The 23,745-nt window shown below is 47.6% G+C and overlaps 1 protein-coding gene across 7 annotated transcripts in view; it reads right to left on the bottom strand.

Annotated features, from left to right (window-relative positions):
• LOC142463899 (sperm-specific sodium:proton exchanger-like) overlaps nucleotides 1-23,745 on the bottom strand; it is a 956,006-nt gene that overhangs the window by 12,424 nt on the left and 919,837 nt on the right. For all 7 annotated transcript variants that reach the window (XM_075566732.1, XM_075566736.1, XM_075566735.1 and 4 more), the window contains 2 exons: nucleotides 5,560-5,748; nucleotides 3,616-3,754 (listed from right to left, as the gene is read on the bottom strand). In XM_075566732.1, coding sequence (XP_075422847.1) covers nucleotides 3,616-3,754; nucleotides 5,560-5,748 — 328 coding nt within the window. The remainder of the gene's footprint in view (nucleotides 1-3,615; nucleotides 3,755-5,559; nucleotides 5,749-23,745) is intronic.

Below are 23,745 nucleotides of genomic sequence, written 5' to 3'. Positions count from 1 at the left end.
ACCTGCCTGGTCCCTCAGGGACCTCCATACTAATAGGCTCCAAATGCAGGGGAGTGATGATCCATGTGGTGGGCTCCAAAAGCTTGGGAGCAACAAACACTGATTGGGGCGGAAGTGCCAACTGCACCTCCCCCTGGGCAACTGCCTGCGTTTGTCTCCCTGTGATTGGGGTCACAGGAGCATCCTCTTCTGGTAGCTCCACCAGCATCCCTGTCCATGGGAGCTGGTGCTGTAGGCAGACCACTTCAGGCTGCTCCAGAGGTAATGTAGCGCTGGGGTCCCCTAGGCTGACCGCCTGCTGATTGTCTTGGACCCCTGTACCCAAACTTCCTCTTCCATGGAGTGTTTGGTCCTCCTGCCCGATGGCTGCAAACTGCTGCCAACCGTGCTCCATCACTGTGCCGCATTCTGCGGCTGCAGGGACTGCTGGCTGGGTCCTCTTGTGGAAGTACTGCATGGTCGCTTGATGTTAAATTGCCAGGGATAGCCTCTCATAGGTTGTCCGCCTTGTAGCTGGGGAGCATTGCCCCAGACTGGGGATACTTGATCGGGGGGCACTATGTGTAACAACGGGGTTCAGGACCTGCTTCTCTACCTGTGGCCACGCGGGCACACAGTCCACCGCCATATTGGCGACCGCGAGGCAAGGCACCTTCGTGGCACCTTCCTCAGCCCGCAAGTGGGCACTCCTCAAACCTTAAGGGATGACCCCAAATACTTTGTACTGCTCCGGGATGAATAGTTATTTTGAAAGCTCCTTGTTATTGTACCCGAAAGTACTGAAATGCTTAATTAAAGACGTGAGTTTGGAAAGAGGGGGTGCTCATTAGATATTGAGTAGAATTACATTCCAAAGAATAAAGCCAAAGGGCAGTAAGAGAAAGGTTTTAGGTGGAAGAGGTTTTAAATACAAAAAGGCATAGACATAAGACACCCTTGAGCAGAACACAAAACAGGGTTATAGCAACAAATTAGGGGCAGAGGAGTGTAAAGCTTTGAAATACAGAAAAGTAATTTAGTAGGTTATACAGGATTTGACGGTAAACTGGGAGAGAGATTTCAGCAGGAGAGAAGGTGTCAGGATCCATGGTTCACGACACACTCGGGGCACACGGTGCTTATCCAACCTGTGTTTGGGCCCCCCGCTCCACCCATCAACCGTAACGCTCTTCTTCCTCCTCCTGTGACCAGCCGACATGCTATGGTTGCGTGCGCATCCCGCGTGGAGGTAAATACGCTTCCCTCCGGTCCTACCTCCAGACTCCGCCCACGCGGCGACATCATCGGCGGGCAGTGCGCACTCGCGGTGCATGATCAGCGCACGCACGAGTCGTGTCATCTGACATCATCAGGGATGTGTAACATACGTGCTTGCCACAAACTGGGACCGGACCGCGGGGCTGAGTTGGGGATGAATAAGCACCGACCTTAGACCGCGCAAACTGGTCCGGAGTGCGGAAATCATCGTCAAACAGGCCAGGTTCAGGATTGGAGAGAACAGGGTTAACGTTATCCAGGCAGGGGTCAAGGCAGGCGGCACAGGAGCGGTGGTCGAGGATACGAGCTGAGGTCATCATCAGGGAATACAACAATGCTTCTTCAACGAAGACAGCAAGGCTTCAGGGATAGGAACAGGAACTGCAGAATCCAGTGCTACAGCACAGAACGGCACCCCCTAGCCGGGTACAGCCCAGAGTGGTGGAGACCACTGGGAACAGGAACTGCCAACAGGAAGGCCACAGGAACCAGGGGTGCAGACACGCCACAGGAAACACTGGGGACACCAGCGTAGCCGCTTCAGCACGGCGGCGAAGTCTGCCAGGAACAAGGGAAGCAGCGCCGGGGCTGCTATGCAAGAAGGCCTTGGGATGCAGGGGACTCGGATTGCAAAGTCTATGTCCAGCAACTTCCTGAGGGCGGGGCAGGAACTAAATAGCACAGGAGGCCAATCAGGCCAGAGCTGCACAGGAGGCAGCAGGAGGCAGGTGATTGCAGAAGCAGGGAATAGTTTGTCTGGAACCTGCAAAGCTCCGGATGGATGGGCTCCAGCCAAACCCAGGAGTGGATTCCTGACAGGATCCTTCCCACACCTGTCTCCTTCATCCCTTCGGCCTATCACTCTTGTCTTACTGACGTGCCACCTCCAGCCTGTTCCTCATTGGTATCTCTCTCCTATATATGCTCAGCCAGCCCACTGGCAATTCGGCTGAGCATTAACCTTTCTATGTGCAAAGTGTTCACTGCTACCCTTGCCTCCACAGTCTTGTCTTGTATGGTTCCTATCTTCTCTGTTCCTGACCCCGGCTATTCTTCTGGACTCCACTCTTCTACACTCCTGACCCCGGCTACCGACGACGATCCACACCTTTCCAATCCCGACCTCGGCAAAGTACCACTATGATCTGCACCTCTCCAATCCAGACCATGGCTAAGTACCTTCAATGATCTGCACCTCTCCAACCCTGACCGTGGCAAGTACCTTGAGTTTGAGCAGTAGGGCGATAGGGGTAAAGGCATATCCTAACAATAGTACAGAGAAAAATCAATAGCATTCATGTGAGAGGAGAATGTTAGGGATAAATCAAATGTGTTACTGGGTGTGATAGTGCATGGACTGTCAACATCATTGACAGTAATAAAGAAAGGACAAAAGAACTTGGCTTGGAAGGAAGTATAAGGAGCTTCGACATGTTAGGTTTGAGTTGGCGGAGGACCATCCAAGATGATATTGTGAATAGAGATGTCGAAAAAAAATTTTTGCATGGTTTTAAGTTCACAAGCAGTTTGCCTAGTGAAACAAAAACTCAACTCCATCGCCAGAAAGCTTTTTTGTGAATAAGAAAGCTGGTAATATTCGGCAAATTCGCAACATTTTCAGAATCTTTTCCGGCAAAAAAGTTTGCGTGAAATTTTGGTCTGAACAGCAGATACTGTATAAGGTCTGGGGACGTAATACATCTATCTAGTGGACACTTGGTCATTTATTACCTATAATACACCACTATGTTTTCTGTTTTTTTCCCCTATGTCTGGAACCATTACCCGAGTCTACGAGCTGGAGGACATTTCCTTTTTTCTGAGGTTGAAATGTAAATTTGTGTCATACGCATGGAACATACAGATATAGCAGACCTGTACCAGCGGGTGCAATAACATGGTAGCCAAGTCCCTCTTTTGCACACATTTAATGCTATTAAAGGGGGTCTGCTCCTACTGGCACTTTGTGTTTGTCATGCTGCAATGCAGATGTGAAAAGGCCTTCTAGATAAGAGTGTAGAGAGGAAAGATAAGAAGTTGCAGGATAAACCTTTAGGATTAGGCAATAAAAAAACCCACTGAAAGTATGATGGGCATGAAAGACAAAATCCAAGTTTCGTTATGGACAGCAAGAGCATAGAGAATGTGAAGGAGAACAGATCCAGTATCAAAAGGAGCAGCGAGGTTGAGTAATTTAGACAGGGTTTAATGGTCTTTGGCATCTTTGATATCATTAGTTGCTCTGGTTAGTGCTGTTTCCATGGACTGAACAGTGCAGAAACCTGGTGGTAGACAGTGTAGGAGAGAATAGGAGTTAAGACAATGGAACAAAAGAGATAAAAGCAGTTATTTTCTTACTTCTTCGACGAGCTGCGGAATGTTGCAGACATGGAGCACTAACACATTCTTTAATATTTCCACTTGCAGTGGCCTTTACGTTTGTATTGATAATGCTTGGAACAATAAGGACTTTCGTTATATTGGCTGTACCTTGTACCTGAGAATATATAGATATATCAAGATATGTTATTCTTGCCCCAACAGAGAATGTTTCTGCTGTACACACTTTTCTAAAGAGATAGACAGATAAACATACAAGTTTGCTTTTGGTCAGTGACCCCACTGCTTTGAAAATAAATGTAATGCTAGTGCTAAATTAATGGTTATACATATAGGGCTCGACATATCAAGATGCTGAAAAGTACAGAGAATTAAAAACATCATTTTAATTGTGCCTGCAGTTAGAATCTTGTTTGTAAAGCTGGATACTGAATAGTAGTCAAAGTAGTTAGTGCCACCTAAGCAGTGGCATTCAGTCCTCTTTTATGCTACAAGGTAAAAACAAATGCAGTACTGAGACACGGAGATTGACATATCCTATTGCTGTATAATATGTGCATCAAGAAACTTCTTCCTAACATTTCATACAGCCATTTACAAAACTGCAAGAGAATGCCGAGTATTGCACCTGTTCGAGACGTAACTGCCAATCAAGTCAATGGCAGGTAACATCAAAACGGGCCGAATACCCTGCTTAATGTTTTGCTAAATTCTGATTCAAATGTGCTTAAACTGCAATCTGTAGCAGTCAAGACGTCTGGAGGCTTTTTGAGATAAGCTGATTGTGGAGGGTTCACCTTGTTTCATGACACCACAGCTAAACCAGGTTTTAGTAATAATCAATGAATTAACAAGCCCGCTTGTTTGCACTTCTCTAATATGTGATTAGCTGGTTATCACTTAAACATGGCCTGTCTGTGGGGAGGGGACACCCATGTTCAACACCTTATTCAAAGAATCATTTTTATTTAACAAGCTAGTACAGCAGATTATTAGCGCCCATGCTGTATAAAGGGGCAATACACATACACTATTTAAAAAAAAATGGTAAGGCAATTTATAGTATAGTTTATAGTATAGTAGTTTTCAACTTTAAAGACAGATAACCATCGCTAAAGAGAAAGTATTACTTTTAAGTATTCCTTTTGGGTTAAGTAAGGTTTTCTTTTTGCTTGTCATACAGATGTATTTATTTTACAAAAAAAGTGGATAGATGCATACATCAATTGCAGCGGTCTATTCATAAACCATTTATTATTGTATACCACAGACAAGATGTACAACATTTTGGGGTCCAAAAGTCCCTTCCTCAGTTGCAAGAGGTCTTTAACTCATTCACATTTCCTTAAATTGGGATGATTGATTCTGAAATGTGTGCTTTCTACTTACATAGTTACATAGTAGATGAGGTTGAAAAAATACATATCAAAATCAACCTATGTAACATGTAGATCACAAATACTTATCTAATATTAATATTTATAATATATTGATCCTGAGGAAGGCAAACAAAAAACCCCAGTGAAACATTATCAAATTGGGTCTCAAAAGGGGAAAAAATATTTCCTTCCTGACTCCAATAATGGCAATCACATTTCTCCCTGGATTTAACATGCTCCACATGTTTACGTATTTGGTATATCCCTGTATACCTTTCCTTTCTAAAAAGATGTCCAACCTTTTTTTTGAAAATATCTGTTGTATCTGCCATCACAGTCTCCATGGTTAATGAACTCCACATTTTAACTGCCCTTACTGTAAATAACACTTTCCGTTGTTACTGGTAAAATCTCCTTTCCTCCACCCTTAAGGGATGACCCGGTGTCGTTCTTACCGCTCTTGGAATTAATAGTTCTTTTGAAAACATCTTGTATTGACCCTGAATATAATTTGTATAAAGTGCTAAGTATGAGCTTTTAAAAAATATCTTCAATAAAAAGTAGATTTTGTCATGTTTCTTACCCTATGGGATGTTTTTGGAATAAAACATGGTGCATAATAGTGTTGCTGTTGTTGACAATCAATCACACTTCCATATACAAGAAGAAGATCATCCATGCTTCCATCAAAAATATCAAACTGTCTGTTGATTTCTATGTCCTCTACATAAGCATGAGATAGCCACGAGAAAATCTTATTGACTGTCCAGTTCTATAAAATGACATCACAAAGAGTTCTTTAGTATACACTTTCCTGAAAATATACAGTACACTCTTATTGATGTCTCTAACAAACATTTTCCCATTTAATCATTCTACATTGATAGTGAAAAGCCAAATATTGAGGTTATAGTTATGTATAGTTCTTATGTATAATATACTAATAATAATGCTATATATTATACTTACATATCCATGACGTACATATTTTAAAAAACAAGATTTTAAAGTAAGCTTACACTGAATATATTTATAATTGAAAGATTGTATGATGTGCTCTACTTGATACAGTCCTTGAATGTGGTTTATTCAGTATAATCCTGTGTACAGGAACCAACTAGAGTAAATTAAACAAAACTAATATTACTGTCTTTGTGGGCCTATGGTTTAAAAAAATGTAACGACATTGGCAGTATTTTTCATAATACTTGTATCTTTAAGGTAACATACTATAATAGTCACTGCAAACAATCTTCATCTAAAGCATACCCCAGTATTCTTTACCTTTAATTGCACTAATATTAAAAAAAATAAAAATAAACTCCAGTTATCAGCATTCCAGGATCTAAAACCTCTAGTTTTCAGCACTTTTTTTATGCAAACTAATTTTATTTTCGCAGTACACGACACTGTCAGTGAACATTTTGTCAATGAGAAGATTGAGCCAGTGCCGGACATATGCAAACTAAGCTACAGTTTGGGGCTTCACAATATGAGGGGCCTCATAAATACAAAGAAATTAATGCATTTCAAGATTAAAAATTGGATAATATATATAGAAGATATGGAAAAAAGAAGATTCTCTATACATTTGGACATTTTCATTCAAGTATGACCCTAAGCATCATGTTCAACGAAAGTGGAACTTCATAGCTTATCATTTGAAGACATCAATGATTTTGCTCTACAAAAATCACCAAAGAAAATGTTTTAATATTAAAATTGTAGCTTTCCACTGTCATCTTTGTATATATGTAACATGGTATGTCCCATAATACCTATCTTTCCCCACATAGTATACAGAATCTGCAATTAAGTCCTGTTAAGTACCAGGCAGTAGCAGGTTAATCTATGGGCCAGTGACCCCCCCCTTTTGCTTTCCGTGAAAGTGAAGGAAGAAAGGAACGTGGTGACTCATGACCTGTGTATAGCCTATCAGTGATGGGTACAGTCCATGAGCATGCTGCAACACACTGAGTCTCACTCTCAGCATATAGTTACGTTCTGAGTCTCACTCTGAAAGTGGCTCTATCAGCCTGAAAGCCTGTCCTGTCTATCTCAGCAGTGCCTCCAAATGTAGCACTGTTTCCCCCCTCCCCCCCAATCTCATATAGGGACCACTACTGGGGATCTACACGTGTTACTGTGTGTGTGGACTGGTATGTGTGCATGTGTCCAAAATGATGCTCCCGCCAAGAAAACGGGACCACATGGGATGGTGTGCAAGATTTGCAAAGGTTTGCAGAAAAGAGTTGCTAGCTTTCAGCGCCAAACGAAAGGTGCCGCCCATTATTATTATTGGCTCAGGCGGAGTCAAGTCAAGCTACTGATGTTTGCCCCCACATCTGAAATTCACCCAGGGGAGGTGCTGAGTGAACCCCAGCCAATCGGAGCTGTGCCCCGGCTGGGAGGAGTCTTAAGAACAGACTCAGAGCTCATTCTGTTGTGAGCTATCAAAGAGTGAGGAGCTACCTACTGTTGTGAGGAACCATCACATACCATGGCTGCCTCTACTGATGTCAATGATATAGAAGTATCCAACTACTCCCTCCCAGGTGGCTACCTGATGGTGAGGGTTGGAGAGCAAATTCACCTGAGATGTATGTGCGCACAGCCGCCTGCCTGGTGGCCCTGTCGGCCCAGATACGCGGTTCCAGCACTGTGGCACCTACTATCTGCGGCCTGCCAGTGCCTGCGGAGGTATGTTTGCCTGTCTCAAGAGCCGTTACGACTGGTGCGGTCTTGTTCCTGTTTCCAGTTATCATGGATGCTGCGGGCCTGTGTAACCTTATTAATGTGGCCGGATGCTCCAGTAGTCCGGTGCCACTGTCAACTACAATATCTTCCTCAGTTGCTACTGCGGACCTTGCTGTGGGCCCGTGTGCCCTGCAACAGCTGGTCTGGCCTACAACGATGGTACCGTTGGTCCCAGGCTTGGGACCAGTACCTCACCACGATGACGAGGGTTGGTAGACTGCCCCAGGGGTGTCAGGTGTGAGTCCCCAGGTGACTGCGGAGCACGGTAGCTCCTTAAGTGTGGTCGCCCAGGCGACTGACTCGCACCGGCATCACGTCCTGGTGGAGGTGTCCCCCCTAGAAGAGGATCTCTACTGGGCGGGACCTGTGGATCAGCACCCACAGCCTACCTGCCAAGCGGAGAGAAGATTCAGCCCCATCATGGTCATCCATGAGCCAGCGGAGGTTCCGGAACGGCCTCTAATCTCCGCGACCCCTGATGACGCCGCTGATGTCTGGATATCGTCTGCGGAGGAACCAATGGACGTCCCCTACCTTAATGTGGGTGAGCCACCATTTTCTTATTTCACAGTGGATCCGGTTGGGGCCTACCTTACTGAGGCGCTGAGTGCGGCCTCGTCCGGTGCGCCGAGCGGTGACAAACTTCCGGTCTCACCGGAAGTGACGTCATCAATGGTGCCGGGTGGTGGTTGCGCCAGTGATCTCGCGAGATTGCCGATCTTGGATGACATCACCAAGATGGCGTCTGCGGAACTGGCTGCACTACCACTGATTCCTATGGAAGCAAGTGTGAGCCTGCGCCCGCATGAAGCCGCCTGCTTTGTGAAAGCTACCTCTATAAAAGAGGAGCCGCTAAGCCCTGCTTCGACACCGCTCCCTGCAGGACTGGGAAGGGGTAATTGCATTGCCACGTCCAAGTTGCAGTCCCCAAGTAAAGGCAAGGCAAAGACCCTTCCTGTTGGACAGTCAATGGACTTGATGAAGCCCCAATCACATACCCTAGTGTCAAACACCCCATCTGTCACTACCCCTGTGCTGGACATTAAGGTCTTTGCTCAGGCTCATTCTGCCCCTGCCACTGCCCCGTCATCCACCTGTAGCTCGCAGAGAGTAAGATGTATAGACCCTACTGTTCAGGAGTTTGTATTGACAAAATTTCCTGAGGATGAGGAGCCAGGGAGATGGTTAAGTGAGAGTTGTAAGTCAGAAGGAGAGATACCGGTGGCTAGGAGTATAAAGAAACCAGGGAGTAAAGGATCCTATCAATTTTTTAGGAGGTCCTCTTGGTCTCAATCAGAGGTGTCTGTAACATCCTCATCCTCTTTGTCATCCAATGCCCTGTTCTCTGTACCTGCCAGATCGGAGTCCTTATCGCCAGAACCATGTCAATGGTGGTACCCAATGTTTATGGGCTATGCCCCTGAGGTCAAGTATACAAGGTTCATTTTGCGTAGTGGCCCAATAGTCAATCATTGGTGGGAAGAGGGGGCATTTACCACTGAGGAGTCGGCTGAAGCTCTCTTTAAAAGAGAGAGTGAGATTAAGTTGGGAGTACGTATTCCTAAGGGCTCTGAAGGGTTAAAAAGGACAGTCAACCCAAAAGATCCAGGTTTCTGGGTACTACCCAGCCAGGGAGTTGGTCGGACGTTACTTAAGCTAAGTAGAGCTGACCGGGCTATAAGAGGTAGGTTCCGGCAGTCTCACGGGTACCATTTCCCCTATGTTCCTGAACCTATAATGCAGGAAATAGAGAACCATCGCCATGAGTGGCTGAGGTTAGGTGTCACCGATTACCTTTAGTGAAAAACTAGTTACAAAGAGTTTATCACGGAGTCCCTGATCTGTTCCATTATGGGGGAGTGGTTGATAGGAACCTGCATTTACTGTATATGGACAGGGTGGAGGTACGCCAGCAAGCTGGTTTACCCAACGTCTGCTCAGTATGGGTAGAGGACTATGATGGACAGCCTGTTAAAAGCCGGATCCTAGGTATTACTATTAGGGTTATCCTCTGGTTATGTTAACATAGTTATCATCACTGTTACCAGTGGATGATACGGATTGTGTATATTACTATATTGTTGTATATGTACTGATATTGTATACATTTTGTCATTCTGCAGGTTTCAGAATGACAGATGGTGCAGCAAATTTGGACCCAAGTGAGGTCGTTGGGAATTTCGCCCAGGGGAGAGTGTAACATAGTATGTCCCATAATACTTATCTTTCCCCACATAGTATATCTTTATGTAAGGCCTGTTAAGTTCCAGGCACTACCAAGTTAATCTATGGGCCAGTGACCCCCCCCTTTTGCTTTCCTTGAAAGTGAAGGAAGGTGGTGACTCATGGCCGGTGTATAGCCTATCAGTGATGGGTACAGTCCATGAGCCCGCCCCTTCCAGAGTTTTCCAAGGAGGAGCATCAAAGTTAGATAAGTCTTACTCTGCTCCCCCAAGAGAGAGGAAGAGCTGTCAGTCTTCCCCATCGGGGGAAAGCCTGCCCACTCTAGGCCGGACGGCCTAGAGACCATCAAGACTTAAGGCCCCATAATATCGGGGCAGCACCATTTAGAATGGACTTCGAAGACACCATACTGCTGCTATGAAGAGCTGCTGCAGCTATGCACAACAATAAACCCCGTTCAACTATACCTCTACCTGGTTTAAGTTCCTGGGCAGGAGGGGTAAAGAGTGCAGTGACAGGGACTGACATCCATATACCATGGGTCTCAACACTGCTGGAGGCGCTGAACCACTGATAAGAAGAACACAGAGATCCACCTAAGCTTGTCCTGGTCTCATTACCATCTATGCAGATGATGCAGTACTCCTGTGAGCCTAACAGGTACTGCCCCACACACACAGTAATACGTGCAGATCCCCTGTAGTGGTCCCTATATGAGATTGGGGGGGGGGGGAGGGGGGAAACAATGCTCATAAAATAAACACTGTGGACTAACAGTGTAGATAAAGGTCTGCGGTGCGCCTACAAAGGGATTCTTTTTGTGTACCTCTTTAGATACACTCGTCATCAATTCTTGATCCACTCGCCTCAACCAACAAGGGGTTTGAGCGAGGTTCCTATCTATAGCTATCTGGACTAACAGTGTACGAATAAGTAACAATAATATATAAATGATAGTCAATGACTAGGGTACAACAATAAAAACAAAATATAGTACTGACTATTTTACTGCTGATACATTACTTGATAAGAGAGAGATATGGTGTATTATACCTTGATATGTGTGTGTGCGTGTATGTATATATATATATATAGCCAGTGGTCGACAAATCACCCAAAAATCTACTCGCCGAACAAAAACTCTACTCGCCACCTAGCCCCGCCCCTAGTTCCGCCCCCAACCCCCAGCTCCACCCCTAGTCCCGCTTTAAAAAAAAAAAAAAAAAAAATGAATACAGTATATTCCTAGTAAGAACAACATTCATTTTTGACATTAGTTTATTTATTGTATTACATTATACTACAATTAGTCCTTGTTACGTGTGTGTGTGTGTATGTATGTGGGTGTAAATGTCGGATTTAGAAAAAAAAGCCAGATGTGAATGACTAGTTTCCTGAACCCCATAACTAGTGCCTGGATGCCCCCACTTCACAATATCTAAAGCAGCAATCTTACCTGATCCGCAGTCCCTCAATGTCCAGGTACCTCATTCCCGCAATGTTATATTTTGGAGGGGAGGTGTTCCTTACCTGTCTTCTGGTTTAGGGGGGATTCCGATGTCTTCCGTGTGAAGCTCGAGAGTTAGATCTGGAAGAAAGCAGTATAGGTTATTTCGGTGTAGGTATAGGGCAGTTAAGATATATAGGGTAAGTAAGAGATCCAGCGTGTGAGAGAGAGAGAGAGAGAGTGTGTGTGGGTGAGACAGAGAGAGAGAGTGGATGAGAGAGAGAGAGACAGACAGAGAGAGAGAGAGTGGGTGAGAGAGAGACAGAGAGACAGAGAGACAGAGAGAGAGAGACACACACACACACAGACCGGCACACACACACAGAGACAGAGAGAGACACACAGAGACAGAGAGAGAGAGAGACACAGAGAAAGAGAGACACAGAGAAAGAGAGACATAGAGAAAGAGAGAGAATGAGAGAGACACAGAGAGAGAGAGAGAGAACACACACAGAGATAGAATGAGAGACAAAGACAGAGAGAGAGTGACAGAGAGAGTGCGACAGAGAGAGGGAGAGGACGACAGAGAGAGGGAGAGGGCGACAGGGAGAGGGAGAGGGTGACAGGGAAAGGGTGAGGGCGACAGGGAAAGGGCGAGGGCAACAGGGAAAGGGTGAGGGCGACAGGGAGAGGGTGAGGGCGACAGGGAAAGGGTGAGGGCGACAGGGAAAGGGTGAGGGCAACAGGGATAGGGTGAGGGCGACAGGGATGGGTGAGGGCAACAGGGATGGGTGAGGGCAACAGGGAAAGGGTGAGGGTGACAGGGAGAGGGTGAGGGCGACAGGGAGAGGGTGAGGGCGACAGGGAAAGGGTGAGGGTGACACAGTTGGAGGGTGACACAGGGAGAGGGTGACACAGGTAGAGGGTGACAGGGAGAGGGTGACACAGGGAGAGGGAGAGAGGGTGACACACTCACAGACACACTGACGCAATAACAGACACACTTACAGACACACAAACTCAGACACACACACACTCACAGACACACTTACTATCAGACACACTCACTCACAGACACACTCACAGACACACATACACACACACACTCACAGACTCAGAGACACAGACACACTCACACACACTCACAGACACACTCACTCAGACACACTCACTCAGACACACACACACTCACTCACAGACACACACACACTCACACACTCACAGACACACTCACTCACTCACTCACAGACACACACACACTCACAGACACACACAAACACTCATAGACACACACAATCACAGACACACACACTCACAGACACACACACTCACAGACACACACACACTCACAGACACACACACTCACAGACACACACACACTCACAGACACACACACACTCACAGACACACACACTCACAGACACACTCACTCACAGACACAAACACACACACTCACACACACTCATAGACACACACACTCACAGACTCACTCACTCACAGACACACAACACTCACAGACACACACAAACACTCACAGACACACACAATCACAGACACACACACTCACAGACACACACTCACATACACACACACTCACAGACACACACTCACTCACTCACAGACACACTCACTCACTCACTCACAGACACACACACACACACTCAAAGACAAACACACTCAAAGACACACACACACACTCACAGACACACTCACAGACATACACACTCACAGACACTCACGGGATGTTGCACACGAGTCAGGTACTGAGGTTTTTATCTCCCCGGGGTCCCCACTGTAATTACCTGCCCGGGGCTCTCCTCTCTCCATTTGTCCTCGACAGCACTTCCACATGCCTGTGTGACGCGAGGCGGACGCCGCAGCCCCCCCTCCCCAGAGGCGGACACCGGCGCAGCACCCCCCCCCCAAGTGGAGCGTAAGCGGACGCCGCCGCACCCCCCCCCCCGAAGCGGACGCCGCCTCCCCTCCAGAGGTGGACACCGCCGCAGCACCCCTCCCCCCGAAGCAGAAGCGGACACTGCCGCAGCACCCCCCGTTGAAGTGGACGCTGCACCCCCTCCAGAGTTGGACACCGCCGCTGCTGCAGCTGCCTACCTCCTGCCCCGGACAACAAGCGGGGACCCCCCCAGCCTACCTCCCGCCCTGGGAAGCAAGCGGGAACCCCCCTCAGCCTACCTCCCGCCCGGGCAGCAAACGGGGATCGGGGGCAGGGGTGGGGGAGGAGATTGGGGGGTCAGGGGAGAGGAGATCAGGGGCAGGGGGGGGAGGAGATCAGGGGCAGGGGGGGAGGAGATTGGGGGAAGGGGCTAACCCAGAGCTGCCAGGCGGCCCTCTTCCCCGCGTCAGCCCAATCAGGGAGGGGGATTATTTATTTATTTTTAAAAATTGGCACGAGCAGGGGAATTCATAGAGCTGCAGCACGGCTCGCCGGCGGCCAAAATCCACTCACCACGGGCGTGTGGTTATGCGTATTTGTCGAACACTGTATATAGCAAATGGAAATATTACTGTGTGCTCATTTGCATGTCTTTGGCAGGTCTGCAACCATTCCTTTCACCATTATTACCCAGCATACAGTGCTTTCACTGCAGCAAGGGATTCTGGCAAATGAAATGGAAATGAGCACACAGTGCCATCTTCTGCTTTAAATCCATTTTGACATGGACCCCTATAAGCTTATGCTTGCTGCATTGCACAGATTTTGAGCACAGCCTGGGCTACGATGCATAGCCAGTAAACCTACCCACAGACAGCTGTTTCGACCTTTTGGGTCTCACCAGTGTGAGGCTGGTTATACTGGCTTTGCAATTTGAAGCTTGAATAAGTATCCAACAAGACGAACTGCAACATCATTTGCTGCAAATTCCTTTTGGTGGCAAAGTAAATACATTTTCAAAACCAGAATGTGATACCGGTAAATTCATCAGTAAGTATCCCAGAGCTGAAAATAGCCCGGTTCAGCTCCAGAGGACCACCTAGTTCCAATCCTACAAAAAATTGAAGTTCGCTAGGGTGAATTGCTGCTTTAATATAAAATACAGCTTGAATGGCCAGAGGGATCAGGAACACATTACATATGTAAGAATTTAGAAGCAGATAAATGCACATAAAGTATAAATACAGTACTGCTCTTCTACTGTAGCAATACAAACATCAAAGATTATATTTATAAGCATATTGACTATTACATGTAGTACTGATTGTTGGACACAAGAGGGAACTGTTGAATGTTGAACATCAACAATATATACATAGAAATACAATAAATTATATCCATGCATCAAACTAGGTTTTTCCAAATGAATAGTCTAGAAGGAAGAGAACATATATCATATCAACTAAAAAAAAAAAAAAATCTTATTTGGAACTGCTTTTCTTGCCTGATAGTATTAGTCTGGTAAACTACTATAATTAAAAAACGTTGCCTGAAATGCTAGAAAGATGCACACATATACTTAATGATAATAACTAGCCTGGCTAGTGGGAAATTTAAAAGTGCTTAATGCTAAGGGACTGTCGCTATGCTGGAGAAGCCAAGAGCAGGACTTTTCAAAGTGCTCTGCCGGGAGTTGTACCAGAGAGGTCTGGACGAAGCCTAACTCATCGAAGAGTGGAAGGATGCCCTGTATGCCCTGTTTTTTTGTGAGTATAGCTCTGATTGTGTTTTTTGTGCTATACTTACTGACACCGGCTGGAATAAAAATGTATTTATTGAACTGCTTTATCCTGTCTGGTGCTTTGATCCCTCGGTTAAGTTCTGGTCTCCCGTGACAGAGGCATGGGAGGGGGCACCTCATCTGGGGATATGGGTGTGGGGGCAGCATGGGTTGTGGACCACCAGGTCCTGGCAAGTTCTTTGTTGGGTGTTACGGGTGGAGGGAAAGTGGTTGGGGGAGCAGCTCCTATGTGGAGGTATCAGTAGCCAGGGTTGAGGTTTAGTGGGACTGGGGCAACAGTGTTGTTTAATGTGACCATTAGTGCAGGGTCAGGGGGTAGAGAATCATGGGAGCAAGCGTCGCCAGCACAGCAGACGTCGGGTGATAAGGCGGTTTTGAACAGTAGTTTTAAGGAAGGACACTTGTCTGGCGAGCCGCAGGGCTTTTGTTTGCTGCAGACAACTAATCAAAAAAATTTGGCTGGAGAATATTTCATGATATGGACTTTGTCGCACGGGTATAACGATTTGTGGGGGAAGGTGGTTTAAAAAAAAAGACAATAATAACGACGAGGAGAAGGAGAAGAAGCATTTGTGGTCTTAGGTATTGTAATTTGATACACATCATTTTTCAGTGCTTTATAAATACTTGGATACAATTTGTGAGGCATATAAGGTTTATGGGGGTCACTTGGTGGAAGTGCGATGAGGGTGGGTGTCATAGAGTGGATAGAGATTAAGAAGCATAGGAGGTGTGATCTAAAGATATGGACTTGTAGTTATCAAAAATGCTGCCACAGCATAAATCCCATTTCAGAATCTGGTTAGCAGCATAGGGCACTCAGAGCAGTCGGGCACTCTTAGCCAAGGAGTGTTTTGGGCACTCAATAAAGGGAAGTGCAAGTGGGCAGTGTCTTGCCGTTTCAAGCACGAGCGCTTTGTTACGCCGGTGCTGCCCGCAGACCAGACTCGTCCCTTATACTGAGGTGGGGACGTATATGTGCACGCACCCGCAGCAGAAGGAGCGTGTCCGGAGTGTGGTGTTTTGGCGTTGCCAGGCCAGGTGTGAATAGGTGTAGCAATACTTGCTGGTACCGGTACAGAAGAGATTAAGTCGTTGCCGTTAGCCAAGGTCAGGGAGAGAGAGATCCGGGAGGTTGAGGTCCAAGCTGTGGTTGAGGGATGAGAGAAGCAGCGAGGTCAAGTGGGAGCCGGGGTCCAGAGCCAGAGAGGTACGTCTGCCAAGCCTGGTCGCAACCTGAATAAACGAAGAGCAAAGGGAGACCCAGAATAGACATCCGTAAGCAGAGACTATGTCGAGCGATGTGGGAATGACAGGATAGGCATTAAATAGTGTGGCTGGCAAATAGGAAGAGGAGGCAGACCTGGAGGAGTGCATGGAGCTGTCCTGGATAGGCTGCCTAGAGAAAAATACAGATGAGCAGTCTTAGGGCATGATTGTGGGCTGTAAGTGTGTTGGGGGCGGGGCCTCACTGCAGGAGCAGTGAATAAATTAACTAGATCCGGCGCGCGCTCTCCCTCGTTACGGAGCAGCAGCAGCCACCATAGCCCCAGCCGCCTGCGGAACAGCGGCCGCCTGCCGGGGACGAGGAGGGAGTCCCCCAACCACGGGGACTGGACGGGACCGGCAAGGGAGATGCCCTGCAGCAGCGGGCGCAACATGAGGTGAGGGGAGGTCATGCTGCGGCCGTCGTGACCCCCGAATCATCACAGTACCCCCCCCCCATTCAGGGTCAGCCTCAGGACGATCCTTCCTTGGTTTAGACTGAAACTTCTTTCGGAAACGTTTGAGAAGCCCAGGTGCATGAATGTCTTTAAGAGATACCCATGAATTCTCTTCAGGTCCAAAGCCCTTCCAATGGAACAAGAATTGAACCAGGGAAGTAATTCCGCCCAATCATCCTGGGAGTCAGAGACGAAGCACCTTAAATACTTCTCGAGAGATTGATTAACCCTCTTGGTCTGCCCATTAGATTGAGAGTGATATCCTGAAGAAAAAGAGGAAGAAATGCCCAGTCTTCTGGTGAAGTTCCTCCAGAATCTGGAAATGAATTGAGAGCCACGGTCCGATGAGATGGATGTGGGAATGCCATAGATCCGGAAAATCTCTTTGGAGAAACTGTCAGCTAAGGCGGGTGAGGAGGGCAAACCTTTGAGAGAAATAAAATGTGCCATCTTGGAAAACAGATCCACTACTACTAGAATGGTGTTCATGCCATTCGACCTAGGCAATTCGACAATAAAGTCCATGGATATGTGGAACCAGGGACGCTCCGGGATGGGTAAAGGCAAAAGAAGACCTTGGGGTCTCTGACGAGGAATCTTAATGCGTGCACATACCGGACAGGTCCGAGTGAATTCAAGGATGGATTTGGCCATATTGGGCCACCAGAAGGTGCGACGGATGATATCTAAAGTTTTCTTGAAACCCGGATGTCCAGAATCTCAGGAATAAACTTGGGATCCACGTATAAGGTGTCCTTCGGGATCTCGAGATCGCTAGGAAGATGTCTTTGAGACTTGATGATCCTCTCAATATTCTTGAATGCAACGACCACGAGGATCTTTTGCTTGGGAAGGATAGACTCAGTAGTTTTCTCCGGTCTCTCTTCAGAAGAATATTGTCTAGAGAGAGCATCCGCCTTGACATTCTTGGTGCCGGGAATATAGGACAAAATAAAATTAAACCTGGAGAAAAATAACGACCAGCGGGCTTGGCGGGGACCTAAGCGACGGCATTCTCAATGTATAAGAGATTTTTGTGGTCTGTGAGAATAGTGAACGGCTCTTTTGACCCCTCCAACAGATGCCTCCATTCCTGAAGCGTAAAAAGTTCCCTATTACCCACGCTTTGTTCCTCTCAGCTGGGGAAAACTTCTTAGAGAAAAAACCGCAAGGGTGAAGTTTATCCTGGGGAGAAAATCTCTGGGATAGCACTGCGCTGGCCCCGCAGTCAGAAGCGTCTACCTCAAGGGCATCTACCTCCGTGCTGCAGCTGGTCCCTGTGGCTGCCGGTGCAGGAAGGAGGGGGGGGGAGATTCCTCTCCGTGCTGCAGCTTCTCCTCTATCCCTGGCTGCCGGTACAGGAAGGGAGGGGGGGGGAGAGATTCCTCTCCGTGCTGCAGCTTCTCTTCTCCCTGCCAGTGTAGTGCGGTTGGCTGGTCTCCAGCACAGGACGGATGGGCTGCGAGGGGGAATCCACACACACTCGTGGCGTCCATGTAGGCCAGCCACGCGGCGCACAAAATGGGAACCACAGAGCTAGAGAGATTTTTTTTTTTTGGTGCAGGGGATTTTTTTTTTTGCAGAGCAGGGGAAATCTACTGGCCACGAGCCAATTTCCACTCGCCAGGTGCGAGTGGGGGAATAGGTTTGTCGAACACTGTATGTATATATATATATACACTATCTGATATACCCGGCGTTGCCCGGGCATGGAAGGGCAGGGGGCATCGAGTGGAAGGGGGGGGGCAAAGGGCAGGGAGTGGGGGGCAAAGGGCAGGGAGGGGGGGGGGCAAAGGGCAGGGGTGGCAAAGGGCAGGGAGGGGGGGGCAAAGGACAGGGAGAGGGGGGGGCAAAGGGCAGGGAGGGGGGGGGACTCAATCCCCCCCCACACACACACAATCCCCCCCCAAACACACACACAATCCCTCCCCCCACACACAATCACACAATCCCAAGACTCAATCCCCCCCCCCACACACACACACACACACACACAATCCCCCCCCACACACAATCCCCCCGCACACACACACTTCCCACCCCCCCCACACACACACACTCAATCCCTCCCACCCCCCCCACACACACACTCAATCCCCCCACCCCCACCCCCCCCCCACACACACACACACTCAATCACTCCCCCCCCCCCCACCACCACCACCAACACACACACACTTAATCAGTCCACCATTTCACCTGGGGGGGCGACATGCTCCGATCCCCCAACCCCCCATACTGCTGAAAACGGGAAGCAGACAGGAAGAGAAGGAGGGCTTGTCTGTGTGCAGAGAGAAGCCCCGCCCCCTCTGCAAGACATTGACATAGAAGCAGCAGCATGGATCTTTTGACCCCGCCCCCTCTGCAAGACACAGACATAGAAGCAGCAGCACGGAGTGCCCGTGCACAGCTCTGGCCGCCCCCAGGTTTCCCTGCAAGCTGCTCGCGCCCCCCCTACATAATCGTGCGCCCCCCCAAGGGGGCGCCCCCCTACCTTGTGTGTGTGTGTGTGTGTGTGTTTGGCCCGTCACTCCACCTCAGGCCAATGAGAGGTGTGCGGGGGCGGGAGGCCCAAGGGACCAATGAGATTTCCCCTAGGGACACCGGACATCCAGACAGGCATACAGTGCTTTCACTAATATAGTATAAGATATATACACATATATACATATATATATATATATATATATATATATATATATATATATATATATATATATATATATATATATATATATATATATATATATATATATATATATATATATATACACACAGTGGTTGACAAATCACCAAAAAATCTACTCGCCACACAAAAAAATCTACTCGCCACCTAGTACCAAACGTGTGCTGCTTGGGCCAATATTTACTCGCCCGGGGGTTAAATCCACTCGCCCGGGGCGAGCAAATGTATAGGTTTGTCGAACACTGTAATATATATATATATTGTGATGTCCCCACCACGCTGCAGTCTCTTTTATCCAGATCAAAGGCAGGGAAACGTACTGTAGTGTTGATGCACAGGAGGGTTTATTTGCCAGGTACAAAGCAGGAACAGGGTTAACTTATAAGATAAAACAGAAACAAAAAGCCTAACTCCTTTTCAAAGTTCTGACTAATACAGCTTAGTCCCTAACTACCAGTGGGGAAAACTAAGTTATTTCCCCACTTTAGACACTGTACCTGCAGCTTCCCTTTGCAGTATCTCACAGGGCTGTCTGTGTGTGTGCCTTCAGACCAGCACAGCAGCAGCACAGGAATCTGTCTGTGCCGTCTTTTAACCTTGAAGCTCATTAATTAGGGCTCAGGTGAGAGTGAAGGGAACACACCCTGGAAGGTGCTGGGTCCTATGTACCTCCCCTCAAACACCTTTTGCTTCAATATATCACATATCCCCCCCCATTGCTCAATCATTATCGGGTGAGCACTTGAAAATAGGGAGTTGTATACTCGGGACAATGCATCAGCATTTCCATGTTTGGAGCCTGGCCTGTGTTCAACTGTGAACTGGAACCCCTGGAGACTCAAAAACCAGCGAGTTACCCGAGCATTCTTTTCCTTATTTTGTTGCATGTACTTTAAAGGTGCATGGTCGGTTATTAAGGTAAATTTTCTCCCTAATAAATAATATTTTAGAGTCTCTAACGCCCATTTGATGGCCAAGCCCTCTTTCTCAACTACGGCATACAGTATCTCTTCTCATGGACAGTTAGCTTTCTGCTGATATAGATGATGGGGTGTTCCTCCGTTCCGACTCTTTGTGACAGGACCGCTCCTATCCCTACATCGGAAGCGTCACACTGAACCTGAAATTCCCTGGTGAAGTCTGGGGTGATCAGGACGGGATGAGCACATAAGGCGTCTTTTAAGCTTTGGAAAGCTTTCTCTGCCTGGTCAGACCACTTCACCATGACTGAACTCTTCCCTTTCGTTAGGTCGGAGAGAGGGGTTGAGAGGGTGGCAAAGTCTGGTATAAAGCGACGGTAGTAACCGGCCAGGCCGAGGAAGGCTTTAACCTGTTTCTTAGTTACTGGTCTCGGCCATTCCCTAATTGTCTTCAGCTTTGCCACCTGTGGTTTCACAAGCCCTCTACCAACCGTATACCCTAAGTACTTGGTCTCTTCTAAACCGATGGCACACTTAGCAGGGTTTGCCGTCAGACCCGCTTCCTCCAGGGATTCTAAAACTGCCTGTACTTTTCCCAGGTGAGAGTCCCAGTCATTACTGTGAATGATCACATCATCCAGGTAGCTCGCGGCATAGTCTGTATGGGACCTTAAAACCCGGTCCATCAATCTCTGAAAGGTTGCGGGAGCCCCATGTAGACCGAAGGGTAGGACCTTAAATTGGTATAGCCCGCCTGGTGTGGAAATGCCGTTTTTTCTTTAGCAGCCTGTGTTAGAGGTACCTGCCAATACCCCTTAGTCAGATCAAGGGTAGTTAAGTATCGGGCATCACCTACCCTGTCTATCAGTTCGTCTACCCGTGGCATAGGGTATGTATCAAATTTGGAGACTGCATTTAGTTTCCTAAAATCATTACAGAACCTGATCGAGCCATCCGGTTTCGGAACCAACACGATAGGGCTCGACCAGTTACTGAATGACTCCTCGATTACGTCGAGGTCCAACATTTTCTGCACCTCCTCTTTAACGGCCTGTCGCCTAGCCTCAGGTAGTCTATAGGGCTTAAGATGTATGACCTTCCCAGGTTCTGTATGGATGTTATGCTCAATGACCGAGGTTCTCCCGGGTACAGGGGAGAAAACTCGGGCATTGCGCACAAGAAACTCCTTTACCTCCTGTTTCTGAGGGCCAGACAAGGTGTCAGCAACTTTCACTTCAGGAACAGAAGGTTCCCTAGATGGTACCGTCCGAACGACAGTAACCAACGCTTCCCTCTCTATCCAGGGCTTTAGGAGATTCACGTGATACAACTGTTCTGGCTTCCTCCTCCCGGGCTGCCGGACTCTGTAATTGACCTCTCCTACTCTTTCTAGGACTTCGTAGGGTCCCTGCCAGGTGGCCAAAAATTTACATTCTACTGTAGGTACTAGCACTAACATCTTATCTCCCGGCCCAAACACCCTAAGTCTGGCATTGCTGTTATAAGAGTTCTGCTGTGAACTCTGGGCTTGCTGCATGTGTTGTCGCACAATCGGCAACACTGCTGCAATGCGATCCTGCATCTGGGAAATATGCTCGATTATGCTACGGTGGGGTGTTGACTCTGTTTCCCAGGTCTCTTTGAGCATATCCAGTATACCTCGTGGGTGTCTCCCATACAACAACTCAAAAGGGGAGTAACCTGTAGATGCCTGAGGGACTTCTCTTACGGCAAACAATAAATACGGCAAGAGAAAATCCCAGTTTTTACCATCTCGGTCTATGGCCTTCCATAACATATGTTTAAGAGTCTTGTTAAACCGCTCCACTAGGCCGTCGGTTTGCGGGTGATAGACCGAGGTGTGTAAATGTTTGATATTCAACAACCTGCATAGCTCTTTCGTAACCCGGGACATAAAAGGGGTTCCTTGGTCTGTTAATATTTCCTTGGGGATCCCAACCCGAGTAAACAACAACATTAATTCTTTGGCTATGCCTTTAGCAGATGTATTCCGGAGGGGAACCACTTCCGGATATCTTGTGGCATAGTCTACAATGACTAGAATGTGTTGATGGCCCCGGGCTGACTTTGGTAATGGTCCTACCAGATCCATTCCGATACGTTCAAAAGGAACTTCAATAATGGGCAAGGGTACTAACGGACTACGGAACGATTTTACTGGTGAGGTCATTTGACACTCTGGACATGTCTCACAATAACGTTTTACGTCTTTGTGTAGACCCGGCCAGTAAAATCGCGCCTTTATTCTATCAGTGGTTTTCTTTACCCCTAGGTGTCCTCCCAGGACATGGCTATGGGCCAGGTCCATTACCTGGCTTCTAAAGGGCTTTGGCACCAGTAACTGCTCTAACCTATCAGGGTCATCTCTTTCCACCCTATATACCAAGTCATTGTTGTAGATAAAGTAGGGTGGTGATGGCGTAACCTCAGGGTTAACTGGTACCCCATTTATGCTCACTACTGTGGCTTTGGCGTTTACTAGCGTCAAATCGTCTAGTTGGGCAGAGGCAAACTTTACGGGAGCAACCTGTAAATCCTGAAAATCTAGTTCTGGAGTGTCCTCAACCTCAGGTCCTTCACCTGCCATAACCTCTAATACAGAACCAAGGTCTACTGGATCGGGAACCTCAGACCTCAAGGGCACATCCTGAACACAATCAGACTTCCTTTCCCACAGTTCCCAAAACCATGGGAAATCCTGACCCACTAGTAACTCATACATCAGATTCGGCACTACCTTGACCTGATGATGTACTGGGCCGATGGGGTTTTCTATGTACACTTGTGCAGCCGGGTAAGTACGATCATCCCCATGGATACAGGTTACCTGTAAGGAGACCCCTGGAAGAAACCCAGACTGGACTAGATGTGCAGCGACCAACGTAACTGTACTACCAGTGTCAAGCATTGCCCTTACAGGTATCCCATCTATTTTGACTTCACACATCCTATTCCTCTCTAAATGACCTTTCTCTATCACAGTCTGCTTAACAGCAGGAACCCCGCCCGAAAAATACCCCACAGAAATGTCACATTGCATTCGGTCAAGGTTCATAGGGCAAACTGCTGCCACATGTCCAAGTTCATGACATTTGTAGCACTCAGTGTACTTCCCAAAACTGGGTCGGGGTTTTTTCTCCAGTCTATTGGAAGGAGTGGGGCTAGAGTCCCTTCTATGTGCTGTGGGATTTCAATCTCCTTTATGGGGAGTCTATGAGTCCCTGTGGGCCACTAGGCCGAGGAACAGTCTTACCGGACCTCCTGATGTGCGGGGACCTGCGACCGGGAAACTCATCGGGACTTGTATTCCAGGCCATCTCCTCAGCAGCTAAGTG

The sequence above is a fragment of the Ascaphus truei genome, chromosome 12, assembly GCF_040206685.1.
Source record: "Ascaphus truei isolate aAscTru1 chromosome 12, aAscTru1.hap1, whole genome shotgun sequence".
NCBI lineage: Eukaryota > Metazoa > Chordata > Amphibia > Anura > Ascaphidae > Ascaphus > Ascaphus truei.
Note: the sequence above shows the minus strand (reverse complement) of the source record. Positions and strands in the feature narration are given on the sequence as shown.